At 47.2% G+C, this 24,945-nt stretch overlaps 1 protein-coding gene and 10 non-coding genes across 11 annotated transcripts; 10 read left to right on the top strand and 1 right to left on the bottom strand.

The window, feature by feature from the left end:
* The first annotated feature begins 1,605 nt into the window (after nucleotides 1-1,605).
* Nucleotides 1,606-1,678, top strand: TRNAV-CAC (transfer RNA valine (anticodon CAC)). Its single transcript has one exon. It is a non-coding gene; the product is annotated as a tRNA-Val (tRNA).
* Nucleotides 1,679-2,897: 1,219 nt separating this feature from the next.
* TRNAE-CUC (transfer RNA glutamic acid (anticodon CUC)) lies at nucleotides 2,898-2,969 on the top strand. Its single transcript has one exon. It is a non-coding gene; the product is annotated as a tRNA-Glu (tRNA).
* Nucleotides 2,970-4,163: 1,194 nt separating this feature from the next.
* TRNAN-GUU (transfer RNA asparagine (anticodon GUU)) lies at nucleotides 4,164-4,237 on the top strand. The gene has a single exon. It is a non-coding gene; the product is annotated as a tRNA-Asn (tRNA).
* Nucleotides 4,238-4,731: 494 nt separating this feature from the next.
* On the top strand, nucleotides 4,732-4,804 carry TRNAV-AAC (transfer RNA valine (anticodon AAC)). The gene has a single exon. It is a non-coding gene; the product is annotated as a tRNA-Val (tRNA).
* A 1,347-nt stretch (nucleotides 4,805-6,151) lies between these two features.
* TRNAE-CUC (transfer RNA glutamic acid (anticodon CUC)) lies at nucleotides 6,152-6,223 on the top strand. Its single transcript has one exon. It is a non-coding gene; the product is annotated as a tRNA-Glu (tRNA).
* Nucleotides 6,224-7,500: 1,277 nt separating this feature from the next.
* On the top strand, nucleotides 7,501-7,574 carry TRNAN-GUU (transfer RNA asparagine (anticodon GUU)). Its single transcript has one exon. It is a non-coding gene; the product is annotated as a tRNA-Asn (tRNA).
* Nucleotides 7,575-8,088: 514 nt separating this feature from the next.
* Nucleotides 8,089-8,161, top strand: TRNAV-AAC (transfer RNA valine (anticodon AAC)). Its single transcript has one exon. It is a non-coding gene; the product is annotated as a tRNA-Val (tRNA).
* Nucleotides 8,162-12,807: 4,646 nt separating this feature from the next.
* On the top strand, nucleotides 12,808-12,881 carry TRNAN-GUU (transfer RNA asparagine (anticodon GUU)). Its single transcript has one exon. It is a non-coding gene; the product is annotated as a tRNA-Asn (tRNA).
* Nucleotides 12,882-13,750: 869 nt separating this feature from the next.
* TRNAN-GUU (transfer RNA asparagine (anticodon GUU)) lies at nucleotides 13,751-13,824 on the top strand. Its single transcript has one exon. It is a non-coding gene; the product is annotated as a tRNA-Asn (tRNA).
* Nucleotides 13,825-13,844: 20 nt separating this feature from the next.
* TRNAS-GCU (transfer RNA serine (anticodon GCU)) lies at nucleotides 13,845-13,926 on the top strand. The gene has a single exon. It is a non-coding gene; the product is annotated as a tRNA-Ser (tRNA).
* Nucleotides 13,927-21,682: 7,756 nt separating this feature from the next.
* Nucleotides 21,683-24,945, bottom strand: LOC103050536 (uncharacterized). Its single transcript, XM_088129583.1, has 3 exons — nucleotides 24,150-24,945; nucleotides 23,568-23,700; nucleotides 21,683-22,830 (listed from the first exon to the last, which is right to left on the bottom strand). Exons 1-3 carry the CDS (start codon nucleotides 24,903-24,905, stop codon nucleotides 21,815-21,817), a joined length of 1,905 nt encoding a protein of 634 aa, XP_087985709.1. The 5' UTR covers nucleotides 24,906-24,945; the 3' UTR covers nucleotides 21,683-21,814.

Below are 24,945 nucleotides of genomic sequence, written 5' to 3'. Positions count from 1 at the left end.
AGACTCCCTGTCGTTGTCTGGGCTTCTGCTGGCCCCCAGAAGAGCTGGAACACCTCTTAGGCTCTTCTCACCCTTAAGGCAAGGTGCACGCAGGGACACCACCCTGCACTGGGAGCTCTCCGGGGTCCTGAAACAGCCGCCTTCTTCCACAGCCAGACCTTCCTTGTTCTCTCATTATGCAACCCATTGCTGCCTTCCTTAAGGCTCCATGCTACGACACGAGGCTAACCTCTTTTCAAGCAATAGCAAGATGCTCCCTACGACTCAAGAGAGGCTGCAATCATGGTGGGGTTTTGTCTGATGCAGCAAATATCAAGCCACCAAGAATGCTCTTTCTTTTCTCATTGAAAGAGAGCTGATGTCCAAACGTCTTCCTTTTCATTGAACTGTGTGCTCTTGAGGAGCAACGGTACCTGGGTGGGTCCTTAGCAAAATGATGCTCCTTCTACTAGGGAGCAAAAGATGATGCTCCTTTTACTAAGATTGTCTTTTCATGGGCTCTGTCCACTGAAACGCTGTCACTCCCCTTAAGGCTCAAAGGGGTTGCTGGGGAAAGGTGGTCGGTCCTCAGAACTTTGGACCAAAAGTGTATTGCCTACCAGCATAGAGGGATCTTTTCCTTTTGCATCATGTCAGAAGCAAGGATAAAAAGTGGAAGGAACCTGGTGGAAGACGTCATGGGTGCTCTGAGCTTCCCCATGCGATGGAGCCACTGACCTCTCAGGGATTCTCCCATCTGGGTGAAAGGTTGCTGTCCAGCATCTGCAGGGTAACCTGGCTGGACACAAACACACCCACAAACCTCTCCCTTAGTGCTCCCTTGTTGTCCTCTAAAGATTCGTTTTGACTTTTTAATTGGAAAAATTAATCAGGGTGCTGCCATGGTGTAAAGCAACAGCGTCCACTTTGTGTTGGGGTGGCTTTTCCTTCTGCACCTCTTTCTCTGGGCATCGCCAGCTGGTCCTCCTTGCACTCATGTCCCTGGGCAACCTGGTTTCACATCACCCTCCCCAGCCGGTCTGCTGGGAAGTGAGTGCGTTTTTCTCTTGTCCCACCCAGAATGGCAGCTGTTTTCTGGGTTTCCCATCAACCCCCCTCAAAATCACAAATGTGACCCAAAAGGTCAAAAACGTTTGGGGCCTTGCTGCTGGCATCCACTGTTGAGTGTCTCTGCTGGAAATGGAGCCCCTGGTCAAGATGTGAGACAAGGCTGGACCTTTGTCTGACTGCTGGAGGTTGTGGGGAATAAAATGTGGCTGTCAGCAATATGTTTAAGTCTTGGGAGGTGAAGGACAGAGGCAGCCATCTGTTTTCAGAGAGGCTGTCTAGGAATTTGTTTCTGCCTTCCATTGCCCATTTCTTAGCCCAACAAAGGTTGTACAGGGGAACCCTGGCAAAAGAAAAACTCTCTTGAAACACGGGATTGAACCAGCAGCCTGGGAATGCCTGAAATTGTGCTCCCTCGTCCTCTCTGGCAGCTGAGCTCTGGAAGGGCACAAAATACTGAGGAACAGCTGCGCTTCAACCCATCTGATACTGCAGCATCAGGCTGTGATGGCCAGCAAAAGATACAGGCATGCTGGTTGAGAGCTGCCCACGCCTGTGGTTTCTGTGGTGTAGTGGTTATCACATTTGCCTCACACGCAAAAGGTCCCTGGTTCGAAACCAGGCAGAAACAGAAGTTTTTCTCAGCATTGGAGCCACTCCAAGCTCTAGGGAAGCAGAGGAAATGGCTGCACACTAGGGAAAAGCAAGAGATACCCTACTTTCTTTCCCTGTTATCCAAGAGGGAACAAGTAAGCAGAGAATGCTTTTCAGCCATTGACCAAAGAACAGTACAGGGAGTCCTCGACGTCCAACCACAATAGAACCAGAACTTCCATCACTAAGCGATGTGGTCGTTAAGTAAGTCATGCTCAATTTTACAACCTTTTTTGCTGCTGTTGTTAAGCAAATCTTGCTTCCCCCTTTGACTTTGTTGGAAGCCCCCTGGGATGGTTGGAAATGGCAATCACATGACCCCAGGACCCTGCAACCATTGTTCATGAATGTCAGTTGCCAAATGCCCAAATTTTGATCACATGACCACAGGGACACTATGACGGTCAGAAGTTCGAGGACCAGTCATGAGTCATTTTTTCAGCACCAGCTTAACTTTGAACAGTCATTAAACGAATGATCGAAAGTTGAGGAGTACCTATAGTGATCCTGAGCCAGAAGCTAGAGAGCATGAGGCTCTAAGAATTTTATGGCTTCACACATTCTGGAGCACCAGGGAAAAGTAGCAACTTTTCATTTGTAGTGTGTCTTGCTCACCTTTTATACTGGGTGCCTTCCACCACAAGAGGGTTTAAATCCACAACCTTCTAGAAATGTAGCTCCCAGAATTCCTGTATTCTGAGAGCTTCAAAGCTAACACATTTTGGGCGGTATAGTGGGGCTCTGCTTGTCCCACCCTTGTCATCCCTCTTCCTCCTTGGTGGAGGCTCCGAGCACCAGCTTTGGACCGATGGCCCTTTATCTTTGGGAAGATGGAGAAAGAAGGTGTTCGTGTCTCATCCTCAGGTGATGCCAAGAGAGAGATGCCAACTGCAGCAAGTCAATTGGAAGATGAGGTGTCTGGTGACCTTGACAATGATTGGCACTCACAGAAATGTTTGAGGCCCCCCCCCCCAGGCCCTCCTTCTCCCTGAAACCCTGGGTGGGTGGGGCAGATCTCTCTGCATCCCACCAGCATTTGGGGTTGCCCAACCAGAGAGAAGGTGAAAGTCTCAAAGGAGGGGCTCTGTGGGAGGGGACAGTCCTGCTCTCCTGCCAACCTTCCCACCTGCAGGACCTGCAGTGGAGTTGATGCACCTTCAGAGGAGAAGCTGGAGGGATGGAAGCCACCTTGGTCTTCCCTGGTGGTCTAGTGGTCAGGATTCGGTGCTCTCACCGCCGCGGCCCGGGTTCGATTCCCGGCCAGGGAAAGATTTTGCTTGTAAACCGTCCATCTTCCTGCCGTGGAATTGTAATTTTCATGGCAAATAGGCTGATTTGTCCAGGAAAATCACCCTCCTTCCCTTCCCTTCCCTTCCCTTCCCTTCCCTTCCCTTCCCTTCCCTTCCCTTCCCTTCCCTTCCCTTCCCTTCCCTTCCCTTCCCTTCCCTTCCCTTCCCCCCAACACACCCTACCCTTTGGCCCTCTTAGAAGCCTCAACTGAGTCTCCATCCAACCAGCCTGCCTTTGACCTTCCAGCAGGGCAGTTGATGACAGCAGGGATTGCAAGAAACCTGGAGGGACAAAATTGCCTACGGTCCCCTTGGGGGAAAAGGTGGGGGTCAGCCCTTCAAGGAGGCTGAGGGGAAGCCTTATCCCAGGTCTCTGGGGCACAAGGGGTCAAGCAGTCTGACCCTTGAGCAAAAGGATGGTGGTCCAAGGCCACCCAGGAGCAATGGCAGATGCCCTTCCCTTGGCAAGGTGGCTGAGTGGGTGAAGGGGATGGATTGCTAATGCCTTGAGCTCTGCCTGCACAGGTTCAAATCCGACCCCTGTTGGCACTTCTTGCTAATAGAGATTCTGGGGCTTAAGGGAGTGATGTAAAGCGGAGTGATGCTCGACAGTGTTGGCACCGCTGCAGGAACCTCCTTCCTTTCAGGGCAAAGGTTTCTGCAGGAGAGATGGGCAGATCCAGGTTCCTGCAAAAACCCTTTATAGGAGCTGAGGAGTTGGCAATCTCACCAAAAGAGACAAGAACGGGCAAAGACTTTGGCTGATTGTGCCCACATGATTAGCAGAAGGCAAGCTTGAGTTGAGCATGTGGCTCCTTCTCCCACTGGGAAGAGAATCTGGGATGAAAATCTCTCCTGGTTTTGCTGCCTGCAGATCCCTGAAGGGCAAAAGGTGGAAAGAGGCATGCGCCAGCCAGGACTCGAACCTGGGTTGCAAGATTGGGAACCCTGCATGATGCCCCTACACCACTGGCACAGCTGTTGAGATTCTGTCTCAAGAGGAGCAATACTGAGGTTGCTCTCGTCGCAACCCTCCAAGGTTTCTCTTTCCACATGTGATGATGGGAGGGAGGAACAAACACCTTCTTCTGACCAAGCTGTCTTATTGGTGTCCAGCCAGCCCCAGCGATGGATCCTCAGGCCAAGGAGGACTGATGCTGGATGCTGTGCCAGGTCTCTGTGGCGTAAGGGGTTAGCGCGTCTGGCTGTTAACCAGAAGGATGGTGGTTCGAGCCCACCCAGGGACGGCCTGCTTGATCAGCTGATACATTGTTAATGCATTGGGTTCTTCATCTGGGAGTTACAATTCCTAACCTGTTAATGCTTTTTTCCACTGGGGCATAAATATTTGGCCACCTGCTGCCTCAGCTCTACCTTCCAGAATGGAAAAGGGGAGTGAAGACTCCCTGTCATTCTCTGGGCTTCTGCTGGCCCCCAGAAGAGCTGGAGCACCTTTTAGGCTCTTCTCACCCTTAAGGCAAGGTGCACGCAGGGAAACCACCCTGTGCTGGGAGCTCTCAATGGTACTGAAATGGCCACCTTTTTCAGAGCCAGACCTTCCTTGTTCTCTCTTTATGCAACCTATTGCTGCCTTCCTTGAGGCTACCCCCTTTGCAGGCTCTGGAAGGGCACAAAACACTAAGGAACAACAGCTCTTCAATCCATCTGATACTGCAGACATCAGGCTGCGATGGCCAGCAAAAGATATGGGTATGCTGGTTGAGAGCTTCCCGTGCCTGTGGTTTCTGTGGTGTAGTGGTTATCACATTTGCCTAACACGCAAAAGGTCCCTGGTTCAAAACCAGGCAGAAACAGAAGTTTTTCTCAGCATTGGAGCCACTCCAAGCTCTAGGGAAGCACAGGAAATGGCTGTGCCCTAGAGAAAAGCAAGAGGCACCCCACTTTCTTTTGCCCCTTATCAAAATGGGAATGAGTAAGTAGAGAATGCTTTTCAGCCATTGACTTAAGAAGACTACAGATAGTCCTTGACTTATGACCACAGTAGAACCAGAACTTCCATCATTTAGCAATGTGGTCATTATGTGAGGCACACTTGATTTTACAACCTTTTTTGCCACTGTCCTTAAGCAAATCTGGCTTCCCCCATTGACTTCGCTTGTTGCAAGCCCCCTGGGTAGGTCGCAAATGGCAATCACATGACCCCAGCATGCTGCAGCTATTGAAAATAAATGTCAGTTGCCAAATGCCCAAATTTTGATCACATGGCCACAGGGACATTGCCATGGTCATAAATGTGAGGACCGGTCATAGGTCACTTTTTTCCGCACCATCGTAACTTTGAGCGATCATTAAATCATTGGTTGTAAGTCGAGGACTACCTGTAGTCATCCTGAGCCAGCAGCCAGAGAGAACAGAGGCAGTAAGAGTTTTACGGCTTCGCACCTTCTGCAGTACCAGGGAAAAGGGGAAATTTTTCATTTGTAGTCTGTTCTGGTCACCATACAAACTGGGTGCCTTCCAGCACAAAAGGGCTTAAATCCACAACCTTCTGGAAATGTAGCTCCCAGAATTCCCCTATTCTGAGAGCTTTCAAGCTAACACATTTGGGCAATGCAGTGGGGCCCTGCTTGTCCCACTCTTGTCAGCCCTCTTCCTCCTTGGTGGAGGCTCTGGGGATCAGTTTTGGACCAATGGCCTTTTATCTTTGGGAAGATGGAGAAAGAGTGTATGTAACGATCTGCCACCCACTGCTCCCAAGTCCAGTAACTTTCCTTGCAAAAAGAAAGTTCATTTATTGAGAACAAGTGTACAGTTCCAAAGCATTGTTAAGACTAAGCCTGTGCGTGCCAAAAGTTGTTTTTTATTCTTTTCCCTCCTTCACCCTCTTGCCTCCTTAGTCTCCTGATTCTCCCGCTGGTACAGCCTTGAGCATTCCAGCACCTGTGATAAGGAGCCATCTGCCACTAACGGTGTTTCATGCATTTTCCCCCCATCCCCACCCCACCTTTTACAATGGCAGAACTGCAGCATGTAAAAAGCAAATACCAACTAGCCAACACTAAAATCTACTATTAAATCTTGCGAGGATTCTGACAGTGTATTTGTGTCTGATCCTCAAGTGATGCCAAGAGAGAGCTGCCAAGTGCAGCAAGTCCGTTGGAAGTTAAGATACCTGGCAACCTTAACAGCCACCTTGGCCTTCCCTGGTGGTCTAGTGGTCAGGATTCGGTGCTCTCACCGCCATGGCCCAGGTTCGATTCCTGGCCAGGGAAAGATTTTGCTTCTAAACCGTCCATCTTCCTTCAGTTGGAATTCTCACAGATGCTCCTTTTCATGGCAAAATAGGCCGATTTGGCCAGGGGAATCGCCTTGCCTTGCCTTCCCCCCACCCTACCCCACTTTTGGCCCTTTTAGAAGCCTCAACCGACTCTCCATCCAACCAGGCTGACTTTGACCTTCCAGCAGGGCAGATGATGACAGCAGGGACTGCAAGAGACCGGGAGGGAGCAAAGCTGCCTGCGGTCCCCTTGGGGGAGACAGGTGGGGGCAGCCTTTCAAGGACACTGAGAGTAAGCCAAATTCGAGGTCTCTGGGGCACAAGGGGTCAAGCGGTCTGACCCTTGAGTAGAAGGCTGGTGGTCCAAGGGCACCCAGGAACAGCAGCCAGTGCCCTTCCTTTGCCAAAGTGGCTGAGTGGGTGAAGGGGATGGACTGCTAATACCTTGAGAACTGCATGCATGGGTTCAAATCACACACCCACTGGCACTTCTTGCACCTGATAGAAATTCCAGGGCTTAAAAGTGGTGGCCACCCTGCCTTTCTTTAACCCTTGGTAAGCAAAAAGCAGAGGAAGGCCCCAGGCGTAAGAGTGGGCAAATCTGAAAGTTCTCTCTACATTTTGGCTCCTGGTGAGAATGCAAGGACAGGTCAGTGCCAGCCCGGCTTGAACCCAGGTTGCAAGTTAGGAAAGTGGAGTGATGCTCGACAACATTGGTACTGCTGAAGGAATATCCTTCCAGTCAGGGCGAAGGTCTCTGCAGAAGAGGCAGGCAGATCCAGGTTCTTGCAGAAGCCCTTTACGGGAGCTGAGGAGTTGGCAATCACACCAAGAGGGACAAGAAGGGGCAAAGACTTTGGCTGATTGTGTCCACATGATTAGCAGAAGGCAAACTTGACTTGAGCATGTGACTCTTCTTCTCCCACTGGGAAGAGAATCTGAGATGAAAAGCTCTCCTGGTTCTGCTGCCTGCAGATCCCTGAAGGGCAAAAGGTGGAGGAGGCATGCGCCAGCCAGGACTCAAACCCGGGTCATAAGATTGGGAACCCTGCATGATGCCCCTACACCACTGGCACAGCTGTTGAGATTCTGCCTCAAGAGAAGCAATACTGAGGTCGCTCTCGTCACAACAGTCCAAGGTTTCTCTCTCCACATCTGATGATGGGAGAGAGGAACAAACGGTGTCTCATCACCAAGCTGACTTATTGCTGTCAGCCAGTCCCAGCGATGGGTCCTCAGGCCAAGGAAGACTGATGCCAGACGCTGTGCCAGGTCTCTGTGGCGCAAGGGGTTAGCGCGTCTGGCTGTTAACCAGAAGGATGGTGGTTCGAGCCCACCCAGGGACGGCCTGCTTGATCAGCTGATACATTGTTAATGCATCGGGTTCTTCATCTGGGAGTTGGAATTGCCACCCTCTCAATGCTTTTTCTTCCTGAAGCATAAATATTTGGCCACCTGCTGCCTCAGCTGTACTTTCCAGAATGCAAAAGGGGGGTGAAGGCTCCCTGTCATTGTCTGGGCTTCTGCTGGCCCCCAGAAGAGCTGGAACACCTCTTAGGCTCTTCTCACCCTTAAGGCAAGGTGCACGCAGGGAAACCACCCTGTGCCGGGAGCACTCCGTGGTCCTGAAACAGCTGCCTTTTTCAGAGCCAGACCTTCCTTGTTCTCTCTGTATGCAATCCGTTGCTGCCTTCCTTGAGGCTCCATGCTACGACACAAGGCTACCCCCTTTGCAAGCTCTGGAAGGGCACAAAACACTAAGGAACAACAGGTCTTCAATCCATCTGATACTGCAGACATCAGGCTGCGATGGCCAGCAAAAGATATGGGTATGCTGGTTGAGAGCTTCCCGTGCCTGTGGTTTCTGTGGTGTAGTGGTTATCACATTTGCCTAACACGCAAAAGGTCCCTGGTTCGAAACCAGGCAGAAACAGAAGTTTTTCTCAGCATTGGAGCCACTCCAAGCTCTAGGGAAGCACAGGAAATGGCTGTGCCCTAGAGAAAAGCAAGAGGCACCCCACTTTCTTTTGCCCCTTATCAAAATGGGAACGAGTAAGCAGAGAATGCTTTTCAGCCATTGCCTTAAGAAGACAACAGGTGGTCCTCAACTTATTACCCCAATGGGACCAGAACTTCCATCACTTAGTGATGTGGTCATTATGTGAGTCACACCTGATTTTATTACTTTTTTTGCCACTTTCATTAAGCAAATCCAGCTTCCCCCATTGACTTTGCTTGTTGGAAGCCCCCTGGGGAGGGCGCAAATGGCAATCACACGACCCCAGCATGCTGCAGCTATTGAAAATAAATTTCAGTTGCCACAGGGACACTGCAGTGGTCGTAAGTGTGAGAAGTGGTCATAAATCACTTTTTTCAGCACCATCGTAACTCTGAGCAGTCATTAAATCAATGGTTGTAAGTCAAGGACTACCTGAGCCAGCAGCTAGAGAGAACAGAGGCAGTAAGAGTTTTACGGCTTCGCACCTTCTGCAGTACCAGGGAAAAGGGGAATTTTTTTATTTGTAGTCTGTTCTGGTCACCATACAAACTGGGTGCCTTCCAGCACAAGAGGGCTTAAAGCCACAACCTTCTGGAAATGTAGCTCCCAGAATTCCCCTATTCTGAGAGCTTTCAAGCTAACACATTTGGGCAATGCAGTGGGGCTCTGCTTGTCCCACCCTTGTCAGCCCTCTTCCTCCTTGGTGGAGACTCTGGGCATCGGTTTTGGACTGATGGCCCTTTATCTTTGGGAAGATGGAGAAAGAGTGTATTCGTGTCTGATCCTCAAGTGATGCCAAGAGAGAGCTGCCAAGTGCAGCAAGTCCGTTGGAAGTTAAGATACCTGGCAACCTTGGAGGGCGGAGCTGGCGTCGCGGCGATACGGCGGGCGATCCTGGGCTCCCAGGATCGCAGCTGATATCTCCTCCCCTGGACGGTCCCGACGGACCTAAGCCGTCCCGAAGAGATGGCGATCGTAAAGGGCGCGTCCCGCGGATCTCAGGGACGCCGCAAGTTCCAGATTGATCCCGGGAGAAGCTCTTGAAGCCGGCGGAGGAGAGCCAGCCAAAAATGGCTGCGAAAGCCGGGACAGCTCCAAAGGAAGAAGGAAGAGAGGGGTGTCAACTGGGTGAGATGGACTTTTATTATTCAACTATTCTTAGAGAACACCTTAAGAAACTTAAAGAGATTTTTAAAAGTGAAGAAAAGTGGATTAAGCGGCGAGATTGAACCTTATAAAAAAAGAAGGGGGAAAAAAAAATTTCTTTTCAACTTTCCCTTTTTAGTGGAATTGACAAGATGTTTTTCTTTTAAAAAAATATATTTTTAACTGGATTGGCTTTTTCTTTTTAATATTCAATAATTCTTTATTTTAAGCCTTTTTTTTGACTAAGATTTCTTTATTGTTATAAGAAATTTATACTTTTTGATTTTGAAATGGGGAAAGTGGAGTTAAGAGAAAGTAAATGAAAGAAAGTTGCACTGCCATCTAGAGGCGCGACTTAGTGCTTTTTTCCTTCCATTGTGACGCATGCTCAAGGACTTTGTGCTTTCTAAAAAGATAGTGGGATGTGCATGTTTATACAGGTGCCATCCGTAACTATAAACAAGAAAGTGGAGTTGAAAGCGATTTTGAAAATATCAAGATGGAAAGTTTGAGCTAGTCACAAGAGCCTTGATTAGTGGCAGTAGCTCTATTTTCTGCTAGAAGCTCTGCTTTGCTCTCCATTCCCCCCTCCCAGTTGGATTTTTTTTAAAGAGACTTAGTCTCTCCCCTCCTCTCTTTTTTTTTTTCTTTTTTCTTTTCTTTTTCTCCTTTTGCTTCTTTTTTTCTCTTATTTTTGGCAAGAACAAAGATAAAGAATCCTTTAACTCAATGAAGGTTTATCAAGACAATAGACTATACGAGAAACACAATGTAGAAAAAGATCTTTAAACTATCGAGGATGACTATAAAAAACTGGAAGAAGAGCTGCAGAAATTCCCGCAAAAAAAAAGAAAAAAGATATTAAAGCTAAAATGGACTTAATTAAACATAAAACGGGATCAATGGAAAAGGAAGAAACAGTACAAGAAATCAGAAGCATTAAACAGAATTATTGTGAGGCCTATAAACTGAGAATTAAAAGGGTTAGTCAACTGATAAATGAAGAGGGACAGACTTGTTCTTGGCACTGAGGGTGAGAAAAAGATTATACAAGATTATAATGGAAAATCGTATTAAGAGAATGCACAAAAAGAAGAAGTAAAACAACATTGAAAGAAACTACTTCAGATGTTTAAAGAAAAACGAGGGAATACAACAATGATGGAACTGACAGAAGCTTTAAAAAGCAGAATGTTTGAAAGGACATTTATTATTGCTTTCTCTTATCCAATAACATAGAAAAAGGAATAAACAGCTAGATATTTTGGGATATTGAATGAAAAGGGTGAACTCAAAATTATGCAAGCGCTGGAATAAAGTATAAATCTGAGATGTATAGTTAAAAATTGTATTTGATTGTAAACGTCTTAAGAGATTAGACTAAAATTTATACATGGTTGAATATAGTAACATATAGATTTTAAACTAGAGACATTTTTGTTGAAACATGTAGTGAAGAATCTGGTTAGAACTGTAACCTGGTTAGAACCGTAACTGATACTGTAACTGATACTGGTTAGAACTGTAACTTTTAAGAATTTGAAAAATTAAAAAGTACTTATGCAGGAGGAAGTTATTGAAAATTATGGAATGTGCAGAGATGAGTTAAATTGAGATTTGATATTAGAGTAAGAAGATAAGTAATTTTATATGACACAGGATTTGTTTTTATTAATGATTAGATGAGAAAATATAGTAATGTAATGGATTAGGAAATTTTATAATAGAAATTTGATATTAACTATTATATATATACACATATAATCGATAGATGAAAATGTATTACTAATCCTATTGAAAGTTAAATTTTTTTGTAATAAATGATTCTATAGATTAGCTATGAATGATTAATAATTGTTTATTGATAAGTATACAAGTATATTTTGAATAGATGATATGAGAACTTAAGATTATGAAAGGGGCACCAACGAGTTGGTAACTGGTTGACACACGGTATAAAATGGAAGATACTTTTTTTATGCCTTTTTATGTTTTTGTTTGTTCATGTATGTTTTGTGTTTGTTGTAAAAATAAAAAAACATTTATAAAAAAAAAAAAAGATACCTGGCAACCTTAACCTTGGCCTTCCCTGGTGGTCTAGTAGTCAGGATTCGGCGCTCTCACCGCCGCAGCCCGGGTTTGATTCCCGGGCAGGGAAAGATTTTGCTTCCAAACCATCCATCTTCCTGCAGTGGAATTGTCATTTTCATGGCAAAATAGGCTGATTTGTCCAGGAGAATCACCCTCCTTTCCTTTCCTTTTCTTTCCTTTCCTTTCCTTTCCTTTCCTTTCCTTTCCTTTCCTTTCCTTTCCTTTCCTTTCCTTTCCTTTCCTTTCCTTCCCTTCCCTTCCCTTCCCTTCCCTTCCCTTCCCTTCCCTTCCCTTCCCTTCCCTTCCCTTCCCTTCCCTTCCCTTCCCTTCCCCCCAACACACCCTACCCTTTGGCCCTCTTAGAAGCCTCAACTGAGTCTCCATCCAACCAGCCTGCCTTTGACCTTCCAGCAGGGCAGTTGATGACAGCAGGGATTGCAAGAAACCTGGAAGGAGCAAAATTGCCTACGGTCCCCTTGGGGGAAAAGGTGGGGGTCGGCCCTTCAAGGAGGCTGAGGGGAAGCCTTATCCCAGGTCTCTGGGGCACAAGGGGTCAAGCAGTCTGACCCTTGAGCAAAAGGATGGTGGTCCAAGGCCACCCAGGAGCAATGGCAGATGCTCTTCCCTTGGCAAGGTGGCTGAGTGGGTGAAGGGGATGGATTGCTAATGCCTTGAGCTCTGCCTGCACAGGTTCAAATCCGACCCCTGTTGGCACTTCTTGCTAATAGAGATTCTGGGGCTTAAGGGAGTGATGTAAAGCGGAGTGATGCTCGACAGTGTTGGCACCGCTGCAGGAACCTCCTTCCTTTCAGGGCAAAGGTTTCTGCAGGAGAGATGGGCAGATCCAGGTTCCTGCAAAAACCCTTTATAGGAGCTGAGGAGTTGGCAATCTCACCAAGAGAGACAAGAACGGGCAAAGACTTTGGCTGATTGTGCCCACATGATTAGCAGAAGGCAAGCTTGAGTTGAGCATGTGGCTCCTTCTCCCACTGGGAAGAGAATCTGGGATGAAAATCTCTCCTGGCTTTGCTGCCTGCAGATCCCTGAAGGGCAAAAGGTGGAAAGAGGCATGCGCCAGCCGGGACTCGAACCCGGGTCGCAAGATTGGGAACCCTGCATGATGCCCCTACACCACTGGCACAGCTGTTGAGATTCTGCCTCAAGAGAAGTAATATTTAGGTTTAGTAGTACTCTTCACAACAGTCCAAGGTTTCTCTCTCCACATCTGAAGATGGGAGAGAGGAACAAACGGCATCTCATCACCAAGCTGTCTTATTGGTGTCCAGCCAGCCCCAGCGATGGGTCCTCAGGCCAAGGAGGACTGATGCCGGATGCTGTGCCAGGTCTCTGTGGCGCAAGGGGTTAGCGCGTCTGGCTGTTAACCAGAAGGATGGTGGTTCGAGCCCACCCAGGGACGGCCTGCTTGATCAGCTGATACATTGTTAATGCATCGGGTTTTTCATCTCAGGGTCGGAATTCCCACCCCACCAATGCTTTTTCTCACTGGCGCATAAATATTTGGCCACCTGCTGCATCAGCTCTACCTTCCAGAGTGCAGAAGAAAACACAAGGACGAACTTGTTCATGATCAGTGAGTAATGCAAAAGGGGGAGGAATCGCACCACGTGTCCTGAGGTTGTTCCTTGCAAGGGAGAAGCGCCGCCGGAGTGAGGTCCTCCTTGCGAGGCAGCCTGGAGCAGCCCTCGGGGAGCTCTCCAGGGTGCTGGAACATCTGCCTTCTGCCAGAGGCAAAGAAAAAGGTGCAAAGGTTTGGCCACCTGCATTTTGCCTCCTGGAATGGGGAAGGGAGGAGGAGAATCCAGCAGCTGAGATTCAAATCTGCCTCAGATCACACGAAGCTAAGAAAACGCCTCCTGGATGCCCGGGCAGCTGCCGAGATCATTTTCCTCCCAGCCTAAAAGATGCCGGTTGGCTCAGAAGCAGAAGCGCTCCGTGTGCTGCGTCTTTGGCCTTCTGACCGAGAGATGTGCAATGCAAATAAGGCATGGCTGATTGTAACCTGTGGCCGGGGCGGAAGAAGCAGAGATCCCGGAGACGTTTCTAGCAAGCAGGCCCCCGTTGCGTGGAAAACAGAACCCCCGTTGGGTTTCCCTTGGGGGGGCATCAAAGCGACGGCCTGCCTGTCTGTGCAGGGGGCGGCCCTGAGGCGTTCACCTGGGGGTTTCAGAGGGACCCCTCCCACTGTGCCCCAGAACGGGTGGGGAAGGCGGTCTGTGCTCCCGCGGCTGCTGCATCCAAGAGGGCCGAGGGGAAGGCCTGTGCCAGGTCTCTGTGGCGCAAGGGGTTAGCGCGTCTGGCTGTTAACCAGGAGGCTGGTGGTTCGAGCCCACCCAGGGACGGCCGTGGGTGCCCCTCCCTTGACGAGGTGGCCGAGTGGTGAAGGTGATGGACTGCTAATCCATTGTGCTCTGCACGCGTGGGTTCGAATCCCACCCTCGTCGGCACCTTTTTCCTTCTGGGTGCACCAGCTGGGGCGCAAGGGTGAGCCCTGCTCTGTATATTGGAAGGGCGAAAGGCAGAGCAATGTCACTATTTTCACATTGTTCATGTTCTTTCTGGAGGGAGAGAATTGTCTTTCTTTCATTGTGAGGGATCCCAATTTCCGCTGCTCCCTCCAATTCTATCTCAGGCTATTGTGGGAATTTCTTCCTTTCCCAAGTCCATACATGACCACCCACAATAATCTCTGCTGTGAATATTCTGGTTTTTTTCCTAGTATTTTTCAGAGACAGGTATCCTTTTGGCTTCCAGTGCCACTGAAAGATGATGACCTGATTGGATTAGGGAGCCCAACCATGTTTAAATCTCTAGCAATATCCTACATACATTGACCAGGAAGGCCCGCAGTTATTCTTGTAAATCATAATGATCTCACTTGAATATTTTTTGTTTTTAATTCTGCTTTGTAATGGACTTGTAAACTGTCTCTGGATTTTTTGCAAAGAGTGGTGGTATAAAAAGAGTTCTAATTAAAAAGTAATAATAAATAAATAAATAAATACAACTCTGCTTCTCGGTTTATGGGTGGTGCTTAGTGGCAGTGAAGCATCAGAAAGGCCCGTGCTGAGAGCCCCCTCAGTCCCGAATCTGTTCTTGCAGGCAGCTGAACTCTTAAGTCAGGATGGTGGCTTTGATAGGTGACAGACGGATCATCTGGTCGGATGATTCTGAAGGTCATGTGCGGTGGTCTTCTCATTTGCTGCTTCAACAATTATCTATATACTACTAATACTCTCCTGTCTGTAACCTTTAATGGGGCAAAACAGCGCATGAGAGGGCAACAATTTCCAACAAAGGTACCTCAAATGGGCTAACTTACAGAATGTAAGGACCCACGACTCCCGTGGGATTGAAATTTGGGGAATTTGGGGCTGCTTCAGCACTGCACTCAGCGGTCAACCCAGGTCACGTAGTCGTCATGGGCGTATTCCTGACCTCTTTCCCGCCTCCCTCTGGCCCCTGCGCCCAATCAGCTGGCGGCAAGGCCAGAAGGCTGAGCGGCGATTGGCTGCTTTGGAACTGAGGCAGAAATTTGAAATCCCTTAACGGCAGTTGGTGGTGAGGGAAGGACGAGGGAGTGACTCCGATGCTTGCTGGAGAGGTAGGCCTGGCTGAGGGACTCCTTCTTCCCTCAAGGAGGGGCCCTTGGGGACACGCCGGAAAGGGGAGCGGGGCTGCAGTTTTCCTCATGGTCCTTGGCTCCCATTGGTCCCCCTTCCCCCAGCAAAGTGGCCGGCAGTTCCGTGGGTCAGTCAAGGAGGGGAGGAGGCTTCACATAGGTTCTCCTGAGGGTCATGAGGGGAGGGCAAATGGTGCAAGCCTATATTATATGCGGGAAGGAAGGAAGGAAGGAAGGAAGGAAGGAAGGAAGGAAGGAAGGAAGGAAGGAAGGAAGGAAGGAAGGAAGGAAGGAAGGAAGGAAGACTTCTGCCAGCAAAGTCAGTATGGAAGCCAGCAGCAAGTCGCTCATACTCCCACTGCTTTTTTGCCTTTGGTCATTCTGTTTCTCTGTTTAGGTAAGGAAATATCTCTGAAACAATGACCCAACAGGTCATGGGGTTGTCTAGTTTATAGTGGAACTACAGGACAGGGCAGTATTTATAATCCCCAAATGGCAAGGGGAAAAGAAAAATTGTGCAAAAGTGGTGATGAACCCCAAACCACAGGCCTGTCCTTCCTACCACTCTGTTGGATTTGCAGCTCCCATGCTCTCCAGATGGTGTGGCTTGTGTGCAGGTCTTGACTTTCTGGGCCCACCCCATGGATACTCTGGTGGACCACTTCTGGGGGGCCAAGACTTGTCCTTAGCATCTTGGGTGTTGGGGGGGGGGGAAACTACACTGGGTGGAGCAATGGTGCACATACATGAAGTACACAGCTAGGTGAAACTAGGATTTTCAAGGATTTTTCCCCCGTGTGGTTTGTTTTAACTAAATCAAGCCAATCCAGCAGTTGTATGACAGATTTTGGCCCTGTTCTGAATGATAATTCTATCAGCTCCCTCCTAATTGTTCTGAGTGCACACAAAAGTAGTCATTTGCAGAACTCACTCTCTCCAGGAAGTGTCTCATATCCCATGAGCCCTTGCACCAAGACAGCCCTGGCAAGGGCCCTGTAATGGAATGTGGGGAAGACTTTGGGAGAAGGGGCCCAGAGACGCTGCCAAGGAAATGGTCAGATAAGAGACAGGATAGCCCGCAGCTGAAAAGTGGGTGGGGCAAGATGCTCAGAAGGGACTCTCCCTAGTTTCTCAGGTGGTAAAGGAGACAGGGTGGAGGAAGAGGATTGTATTTTCAGACTTGCAAGATTCTATCAATGTAGCATTACAATAAACTAAAATTAGCTCATCTGGTTGTGATTCCTATGTAGTTTACTCCACAAGGCCAACATCAGTTGTGATACATTGACAGAATCTTGCAAGTCTGCAATACAATTCCCCCCCTTTCTCCTTTACCATGCCAGAAACTAGGGAGGGTCCCTTCTGAGCCTCTTGCCCCACCCACTATATAGGTGTGGGCTATGCCATCTCTTATCTGACCATTCCCTTGGCAGCGTCTCTTAGCCCCATCTCCCAAAGCCTTTCCCACATTCCATTACAGGTCCTCTGATCTTTCTTTCTTTCTTTCTTTCTTTCTTTCTTTCTTTCTTTCTTTCTTTCTTTCTTTCTTTCTTTCTTTCTCTCTCTCTCTCTCTCTCTCTCTCTCTCTCTTTCTTTCTTTCTTTCTTTCTTTCTTTCTTTCTTTCTTTCTTTCTTTCTTTCCTGACGGTTTTGTCTTTCTGCCAGGTTTGGAGTGTGTTGCTATTTCAGCCTTTTTTCTCTTCAGCTCTTTTTCTTACATGGTTTTATTGGTGGGTATTGTTGTTGTTTTTGATATCTTTACTCAGTCTTAGCAGATAGTCATAATTCAGTCTTAAAATCTGCTTAGTCCAACAGCCTACTTCCAATATAGGGGTCAGCCAAATACTTCTGAAAAACTGATGATCAAAGTGTCGTATTACCATTGCTGCTGATAGTTTGGAGCAGGCTGACCTATACATGGAGGATTTATATCAGAGAGCACATTAAACTCAACTCAAAAAAATCTCTGGTACCTTCCACAAGGGCAACCTTTCTGAATGTGCAGTGATGCACCTACTGAATGGATAGCTGTCACACACTCCCAAAATTAGCAAAATCCTTCCCCCACAAACTGACAGTGCTCCTATTGTTGCTAGAGATCAAGATGTTCTCAAAGTACTGTCCCAAATCTTGTACGGTGAAATCATATCAGAACCAAGAATAAGTGAGAGTTAAGTTGTAACTACAGAGTAAGAGGTAAATTTATAACTGTACTTATAACTGCTGTAAAGAAGATCGGAAGCGACTTCTTTGTATCTTTTTTCTTTCTTTTTTATCTTTCATTTACTTTTTTTCCTTTCTTTCCCTTTTTGCTTTTTTCCCCTTTGATTTCTTTCCTTCTCTTTTCTTTTTCTTACTTTATATTAGTTTGTCTTTGTTTTTGCTTTCCTTCTTAAAAATATTTAATAAAATTGTATACCAAGAACCAAGAATAAGTGAAGCTGGCTTCATTCTGTCAACTCTGCCTATTAAATTTGTAATGCCTTTTCACGAGCGTGAATCTTGTGTGGGTGGGTGTGAATTGTTGAGACTAAAGAGCATGATTAATTCAAATCATTGCAAGAAAATGAGTTCCTCCATTTCCTTTGATGTTTTAAATAAGGAATTATTGTTTGCACAGCTGGTCATTTAATTGGGAGCCAGAACTGGAGGTAAAACATTCTAGAAACTGTAACTCTTCTTCAGCAATAAACTATGTATTCTAGGAAATATTCCAGGAAATTGTGAAGAGCAAGATGAAGGGATGGGATCAAACTTTTAGAAGCATAGAAACATGGTCAAGCAATACTGGCTCAAAACGTTGACCAGGTTTCCAGCCCACAGAGAGAGGAAAGGAATATCCTGCAGCCCCCTCCTTCTCACTTCCTTTTAAAGAGCCCCACTGCCAACATTGAGGAATGTCAGCAAGATAAAAGGAAGAATAGGGGAGAGGCTCTTTCCTACAATTGGAGCTCAAGTGAAGGAAGCATTGGAGCCTCAGGAGAGCTGAGACGTGGAAAAGCTAGGTCAGTGTTTCTCAACCATGGGAACTTTAAGATGTATGGACTTCAACTCCCAGAATACCCCAGCCAGCATGGGGGAGAGATGTACTTTCAGACTTGCAAGATTCTGTTAATCTAACCCTCCAATAAAGTAGAATTCGTTCATCTGGGCGTGCTTCCTGTCTGGACTACCTCACAAGGCTGACGTCAATCTTGCAAGTCTGAAAGTACAGTTCTCCCCCGTCACTTTTACAGTCCAAGAAACTAGGGAGGGTCCCTTCTGAGACGTTTGCCACACCCCCATTGCTTCTGCAGGCTCAGCTGCCGCTTATCCAACCGTTCCCTGGCTGTGGCTCTTCTTCCTGTCTCCCAAGGTCACTCCCACAGACCATTACAGAGCCCAGTAGCAGCGAAAGAGTCAGGCCAAGGGAAGCCCATGGCAGCAAGAGGCTCTTGGTCATTTGGGGCTGGCAGGAAAGACCAGAAGTAGCCCACTGGGAGAAGCCACTGAAGCATTTCTGCTAACAGCCCTTGTGAAAAAGACATTGGAATCGTGATTAAAGCTGCGACAGCAGTCCGGCGTGACTCTAAAAAAAAATAAATGCAACTTCAGGCTGCTTCAGTTTCCAAACCACGGAAAGTGATACTCCACTTGATTCTGCTTTGGTCCGGCTCCACCTTGACTACTGTGCCCGTTTCTGGTCATATGATTCAAAAATATTGGAACAGGTTCAAAGGGCAATGAGGATAATCTAGGAACAAAAATTTAAGCCTGTGAAGAGAGACTGAAGTAGTTGGATACATCTACTCGTGAAAAGAGAAGTCTGTGCAAGATATGATCATGTTCTTCAAATAATCTTTTAAATGGAGCAGTGCATAAAAGGTTGAGAACCCTTTTAAATTTTCAATATTTCTGAATAAATATGACCTAAAATGTGATCTGTTCTCCATACAATCCCTAAAATTACAAATTGTTGACAGACAGGTAGTCCTTGAGTTATGATGGCAATCGGGGCCAGAATTTCCATCACTAAGCGATGCGGTTGTAAAGTGTGTTATCATGTGACCACATCACTTAGCGATGGCAATACCTGCAGCCCCTGTTGCTGTTGTTAAGTGAGGATTGTGGTCGTTAAGTGAGCACTTCCTGGCAATTTCTTGCTAGCTTCCAACAACCAAAGTCAGTGGGGAAACCAGGTCCCAGGTGGCTCCCAAGCAGCCTGGTGGGCAGGTAAGTGGCTACTGTCAGGTGGGAGGGGGAGCAAGGGGGTGCGCGGATGGCCAGGGAGGTGCAGCATGAATGCAGGAGGGCTTGGGGTGACTGTTGCTGGGTGGGAGAGGTTGTGTGAGTGGCTGGGGAGGTGCAGTGTGTGCATGGCGGGGCTGGGGGAGGGTGAGCGGGTGGATGAGACTTACCTGAGCAATTTGCAACCTTTCCTGCTGGCTTCCCCACTGACTTTGCTTGTGGGAAGCCAGCAGGGAAGGTCACAAATTGCAATCATGTGACTGCGGGACACAGCAACTGTTGTAAGTGTGAGCCGGTTGCCAAGCACCCAGATTGCGATCATGTGACCCTGGGGGAGCTGGGACAGTCAGAATTTCAAGGACTGGTCATAAGTACCACTCATTCAGCACTGTCATAACTTTGAACAGTCATTGAACGAGTGATCATTAACCAAGGACTACCTGTATAGAAAAAGGTCAAGGCCTTTTCTCTCTCATTCCAGAATGCAGGACATGGAAATAAAGATTTAACTTACAGGAAGGCAGATTCTGAATGAAAAAATTCAGAAAAAAATTCCTAACAGTCACATTCCCTTGATGATGGAAACCATTTCCCAGCAAATTGAGGGGCTTCCCTCCATCAAATGTATTAAAGCAGAGGCCGGCCAGCTGACCAACTGGGATGTTCTCATTCCTTAGTGTTCCTGGACCAAGAATGACGGTGGACTTCATGTCCTAAATGGTCTTTTCCAATTCTTTGATTCTGCATTCCACTGGACGTGCTCCAGGGGCAAAACAAGATTTAATGTTGCTGTTCTAGAGCTGCTCATATCCAACCCCAGACTATGAAGCCCCATGTTGGGGTCATGGATCTCCCCAGAGAAAAATCCCCACTTTGAATCTCTAAATGGACAAAACACAAAAGAAACAGGAGAACAGGACCGCTGTCAGCACTGCTACTTGGGTTGATGTATCTGCATGCCGCTACTCTATAATTCATTTAGCGAACAGCCCAGATAATAATCCCACCATAAACCGAGCATGAAAACAAGAACCATCGCAGCTGAACCCGACATAAGAAATTTATCAACAGCCTCATAAATACCTTTGCCTAATCAATTCAAAGATTCAAATGCTACAAAGTTCACCACCACCAGATGCTCCTAAACGCCCATGGAAAGCAAAAGAGCTTTCCACAGTTTCAGGACTTCACAAAAACCCTGGCCATAGAAAAGGAGGATACGGGGCCTGTCTTATGACTCCTTTTCCTGGGGTGCTACTTTTCTATGTGCGGGGAATTGTGTTGTATTTATTTACTATTTTGTTACAAACCTAAATTCAGCCACACGGCTTCCCATTTTGAAAAAGAAAAGGGATCCAAGAATACCGTTTGAAGAACGCCCGACAGTACCATGAAAACAATTTGCATTCTGAAATTAATTGGAACTGAAATTTCATCACTCGGGGAAGGACTATTGAAACAGGGTACTTATTGCTTTTTATTTTAATTTAGAAGTTAGCCATCTAGTCTATATTTGATCTCAGAAACGCAGGGTCCAATAAGAGGTTAAGCGATCGAGGTAAGCACTGACAATTCCAGTATTGACATACATGCCAACTATGGTGGATAGAAACTCTGAAAGGCCACACAGGCAAAGATATTTTAACTAAACGTTTTGTCAGACCCTCAATTATGGGTTGTCCTGATCATAGTATACAAGACTTTCCATGGAGCCTTCTTTTCCTCTCTGGGGTAGATGAATGTATTTTCTTAGGCTAAACCCTGCCCCACCAAGAGCATTTTTAAAAAATGGGCAACTTTTGGTTTTCAATCAATCTGCGTGAGGTTCTCACTTAATTTTAAATGCCTCCTCAACTGCTCCGTTCAGAACTTTGGAAAGAATGATTGGTTCCTCTCTTTGGAGGCTCTTGGGAAGGAAACAGGAGAAGCAGAGGGATCAGAAGAAAAAGAGGAGATCTGTGGATTTTTATCTCTGGCCCTATCCTTTGTTGTATTTCGTTCCATCCACAATCATCACCCAGCCTATTATAAACTACTCTGGTGCCTGGCACCATTAAAATAAAAACACAGTAATATTTTCAATCATGGCCAAGATCACATGGTAATTAGTGATCTCACAAGATGATTTTGAGGGAGGGAGGGGAGACAAGCTTGCAAATCTTGAATTTCTCCCCCCAAAACATAGTTCTCAGCAGAACCTCCCCTTCCCCAATTTAAAGATTCTAAACATGTTAGAGATACCTTATGAGCATTATGAAATCAGAAATCCACCACTCAGCTTTCTCAGAGTGGCTTTTCACATAGTTTTCACACTATGTACAAGCAAGGGGAGACTCCCCTAGCTGGCCATGGTGGAAGCTATACTTCTCAACCTTTTCCCAGTGTTAACACACATGGCTTTCCTCCAGCATGACTTCTCCTGTGTTAGAAGGAAAACTCTTTTGATTTGGATCCAATTTTTCAATGAGTCCAAGGTTACAGTTTTATTTCCAAATGATATTTATCTGTGATCTTTCTCCCAGCTTTGCTCCCTGATGGATGTTAAGATCTGACCTCTCCCCTAAATGCTTCTGATCTGCTGAGTGCCTGGATGGATGTACTCCTGTATGAACTTGTTCATGTGTCATCAGGCCAGACTTCTGACAAAAGCTCTTCCCACAATGTGCACACCGATATGGTTTCACTCCAGTGTGAATTCGCTCATGGGTGATGAGGTTTGACCCATCAGTGAAACTCTTCAGGCACACAGAACACTGATATGGTTTCACCCCGGTGTGGATCCTCTCGTGAACCCTCAGGTCCGTCGAGGTGCGGAAATTCTTCCCACAGTTGGAACATTTGTAGGGTTTCTCCCCCAAGTGGATTTTTTCATGGGTGGTAAGAGTTCCCTTCTGGCGGAAATTCTTTCCACACGTCAAGCATTTGAAAGGCTTCTCACCCATATGAATTTTTTCATGTGTCGTGAGTGTCCCCTTTTGCCGGAAGCTTTTCCCACAGTATGTGCATCTGTACGGTTTCTCTCCCGTATGAATCCTCTTGTGGGCAATGAGGTTGGAGCTGCTGGTAAAGGTTTTCTGACACATAGAACACCGAAAAGGGGCCTCGCCTGTGTGAATTGCTTTGTGGGCCTTTAGTTGGACAGATTTACGAAAACCGATACCACATTCCATACACTTATATGGCTTCTCTCCAGTGTGAATTCTTTCATGTACCCGAAAATTGGAGTTCCATCGGAAACTTTTGCCACAATGGCACTGGTAGATTTTATGGCCAGTCTTGGCTTCTTCTGGATTGGAATCACTTTTCCCAACAGAAACAGTTTCATCCAAGCTTCTTCTTTGGGATTTCCATTTTGTCTCTGGACCCTCCTGGTTCCCAGGCCTCATTTCCTCCTTGCAAGGCTGGGCTGTGATGTCTCTTTTTAGTATCTCATCTTCTGGTGCCTCAGAAGTGGTCTGATGAAGATGGTTGTCTTGGTTCATCTGCCCATGACTGTCACCTTGGGGAAGGAAGAGGGTTGTTAAGTTTTTAGATGAAGCTGAGGTCACATTCTAGGTCAAGGTTCTGCAGGATTAAGGATTTTTCTACAGAGTTCACAAAGACTTGCTTTTGCCACTGTATTAATTGAGATTCCTTGCTACTGGGTTTTATATAACGTAAGCCTCTTTGAATGCTTACAGTGTAAACGCAGGATACCTGTGTTTTTAAGTATCAAATACTTCATAACTATGTGGGCTACTCCACTACAAATTTCACGTTGGGGTTCATGTGACACAACCACTTTGTTTTAAAGGAAAAATCTGCACATTCCTGACCTAATAAGTCATGGAGAAGGTGAAGTTCAACAACTTCTCCACTTCATGATATCTTTCTGGCTGTGAGGAATATTTTGAGATGGGAGGACAATTAATGGTTGTAAGACTGTAAGACAAACTGTTCTAGATAAGAGTCTAGACTTCTGTTCTAGACAAGAGTCCATGTAATTTGACCTGGACTTGCCACCAAGACCGGGCAGAAGGTTCTAGGTCAGAAAAGGGCATAAAGGAAATCTCCCAGCCTACTTCATGGAGCACATTTGTCTCCCTACTTGTGCAGGATTCAAACCTGGTTCTCTCACACCTGAAGGAGAATTATACCGCTAGGATCAATGCTAGATTAACAACTCTTGTTTGGATGTTAAAGATCAAAGGAAAAGTGTTCAACACCTTTGGCCAATCAAATGCAGCTCATGCTTACCAAATGAAGCCACGTCTTTGTCAATGTCCAGCTTGGTCTCCTTGGACAGCTGCCATCCCCATGAACCTAGTGGTGGAAATTGGCCTCCCTGGGAAGGGTCCTCAATTGCCACCCCCCTCAAAGGACCTGGACTCTGGAATGACACACACAAAAATTATTCAGTGGAGCAAAATCCATAAGCCATGATGGGAATAGGTAACCTACACATGTCAGGCTTCCCATCTTTCTCTCAGTGTGGGGGGAGATTGAAGCAATTTCCCCTTTGCTTACTCTGAATGGAGGCAGGAGGCCAGAGAGGAGTGGAGAAGTAGCCTTGGAGAATGGGGAAGATACCAATCATCCTCCAAGTGTTCCTTAATTTTATCTAATAGGTCCAAAGTTTGGAATTAGAAAACCTCTATTTTTGGACATTTCTCTCCCTCTACTTTCCCCTTTTGTTCTTGGACATTGGGTACCTTCAGACAACCAAGCTCTACTAGATTCTCACAATTCCAGAAAAAGCAGAGAGTGGAAAATGCATTAAACTCTCATTCTCCTCCACCTTCTGGAGGACTAATTGAAGACCACCACCAGAGCCCTCACCTCTTCCTCCTGTTTCACCGAGCTCTGCTTCGACAGGAACTCCTCGGCCAGGAGCACGGCCCCAGTGCAAGTCTCAGGGCTGTGAGCCCTGACCCAGTTCTGCATCTCCGTGGGCAGGACGGTCAGGAACTGCTCCAGGATCAGCAGCTCCAGGATCTCCTCCTTCGAGCACCTCTCAGCCTTCAGCCACCGCCAGCAAAGTTCCTGGAGATGCCCGTAAATGGCCCGGGGCCCCTCTGTCTCCTGGTAGCAAAACTGCCAGAAGTCCTGGTGCTGCCTCTCCCTGGCCAGGGCCTCCCCTCGCAAGATGGCCTCCTTTACCTTCCCATAGTCTCCTCTCTCTTGGCTGCCGAGGCTGTTGAAGGCCTCCTCAATTTCTCCACTGAGTCCTGGCACAAGAAGAGTCACCCACTGGTCCCGGGGCCACCAGCAGGCAGACGCAACTTGCTCAAAGGAAGCCAGGAAGGTCTTCACGTCGGCCCATGGCTCCACCTTCTCAGTGTGGCCCCTGTTGGAACAAGGGCCCTGCAGGCTCCTGAGGAACTCCTGCCACTGGGCTTCCCAGCACTCCTGCAGCCCCTCTTTGGGTTCACATTTCACCTGCCGGAGAGGGCCCACCCCAGAGGGGGCTTTCACTGCCTCCAGGTCTGCCCAGAGCTTGACCAGGGAAGTGCTCTGTTTCTCGTTTTTCAGCTCCGGGTCCTCCATCACCTCTTCCTCCACGGACATGTTCACCTGAACACTCAGGGTCTCCATCACTTCATCCCTCCTTACTACCAGTCCATGAATCTCTTGC

Source organism: Python bivittatus, unplaced genomic scaffold, assembly GCF_059951505.1.
Source record: "Python bivittatus isolate LINGU-HERP-01145 unplaced genomic scaffold, Pbiv_v1 ctg000810_np1212, whole genome shotgun sequence".
NCBI classification, from domain to species: Eukaryota; Metazoa; Chordata; class Lepidosauria; order Squamata; family Pythonidae; genus Python; species Python bivittatus.
This window is presented reverse-complemented; position numbering and strand designations above follow the sequence as displayed.

Bases quoted from the DNA above. Each gene is read 5' to 3' on its own strand.
- LOC103050536 (XM_088129583.1), bottom strand. From the start codon at position 24,905: ATGGAGACCCTGAGTGTTCAGGTGAACATGTCCGTGGAGGAAGAGGTG. The intron at 23,701-24,149 runs GTGAGGGCTCTG...GTGTCATTCCAG, and splicing joins CGGTGAAACAGGAGGAAGAG to AGTCCAGGTCCTTTGAGGGG. The intron at 22,831-23,567 runs GTAAGCATGAGC...TCCTTCCCCAAG, and splicing joins CAAAGACGTGGCTTCATTTG to GTGACAGTCATGGGCAGATG.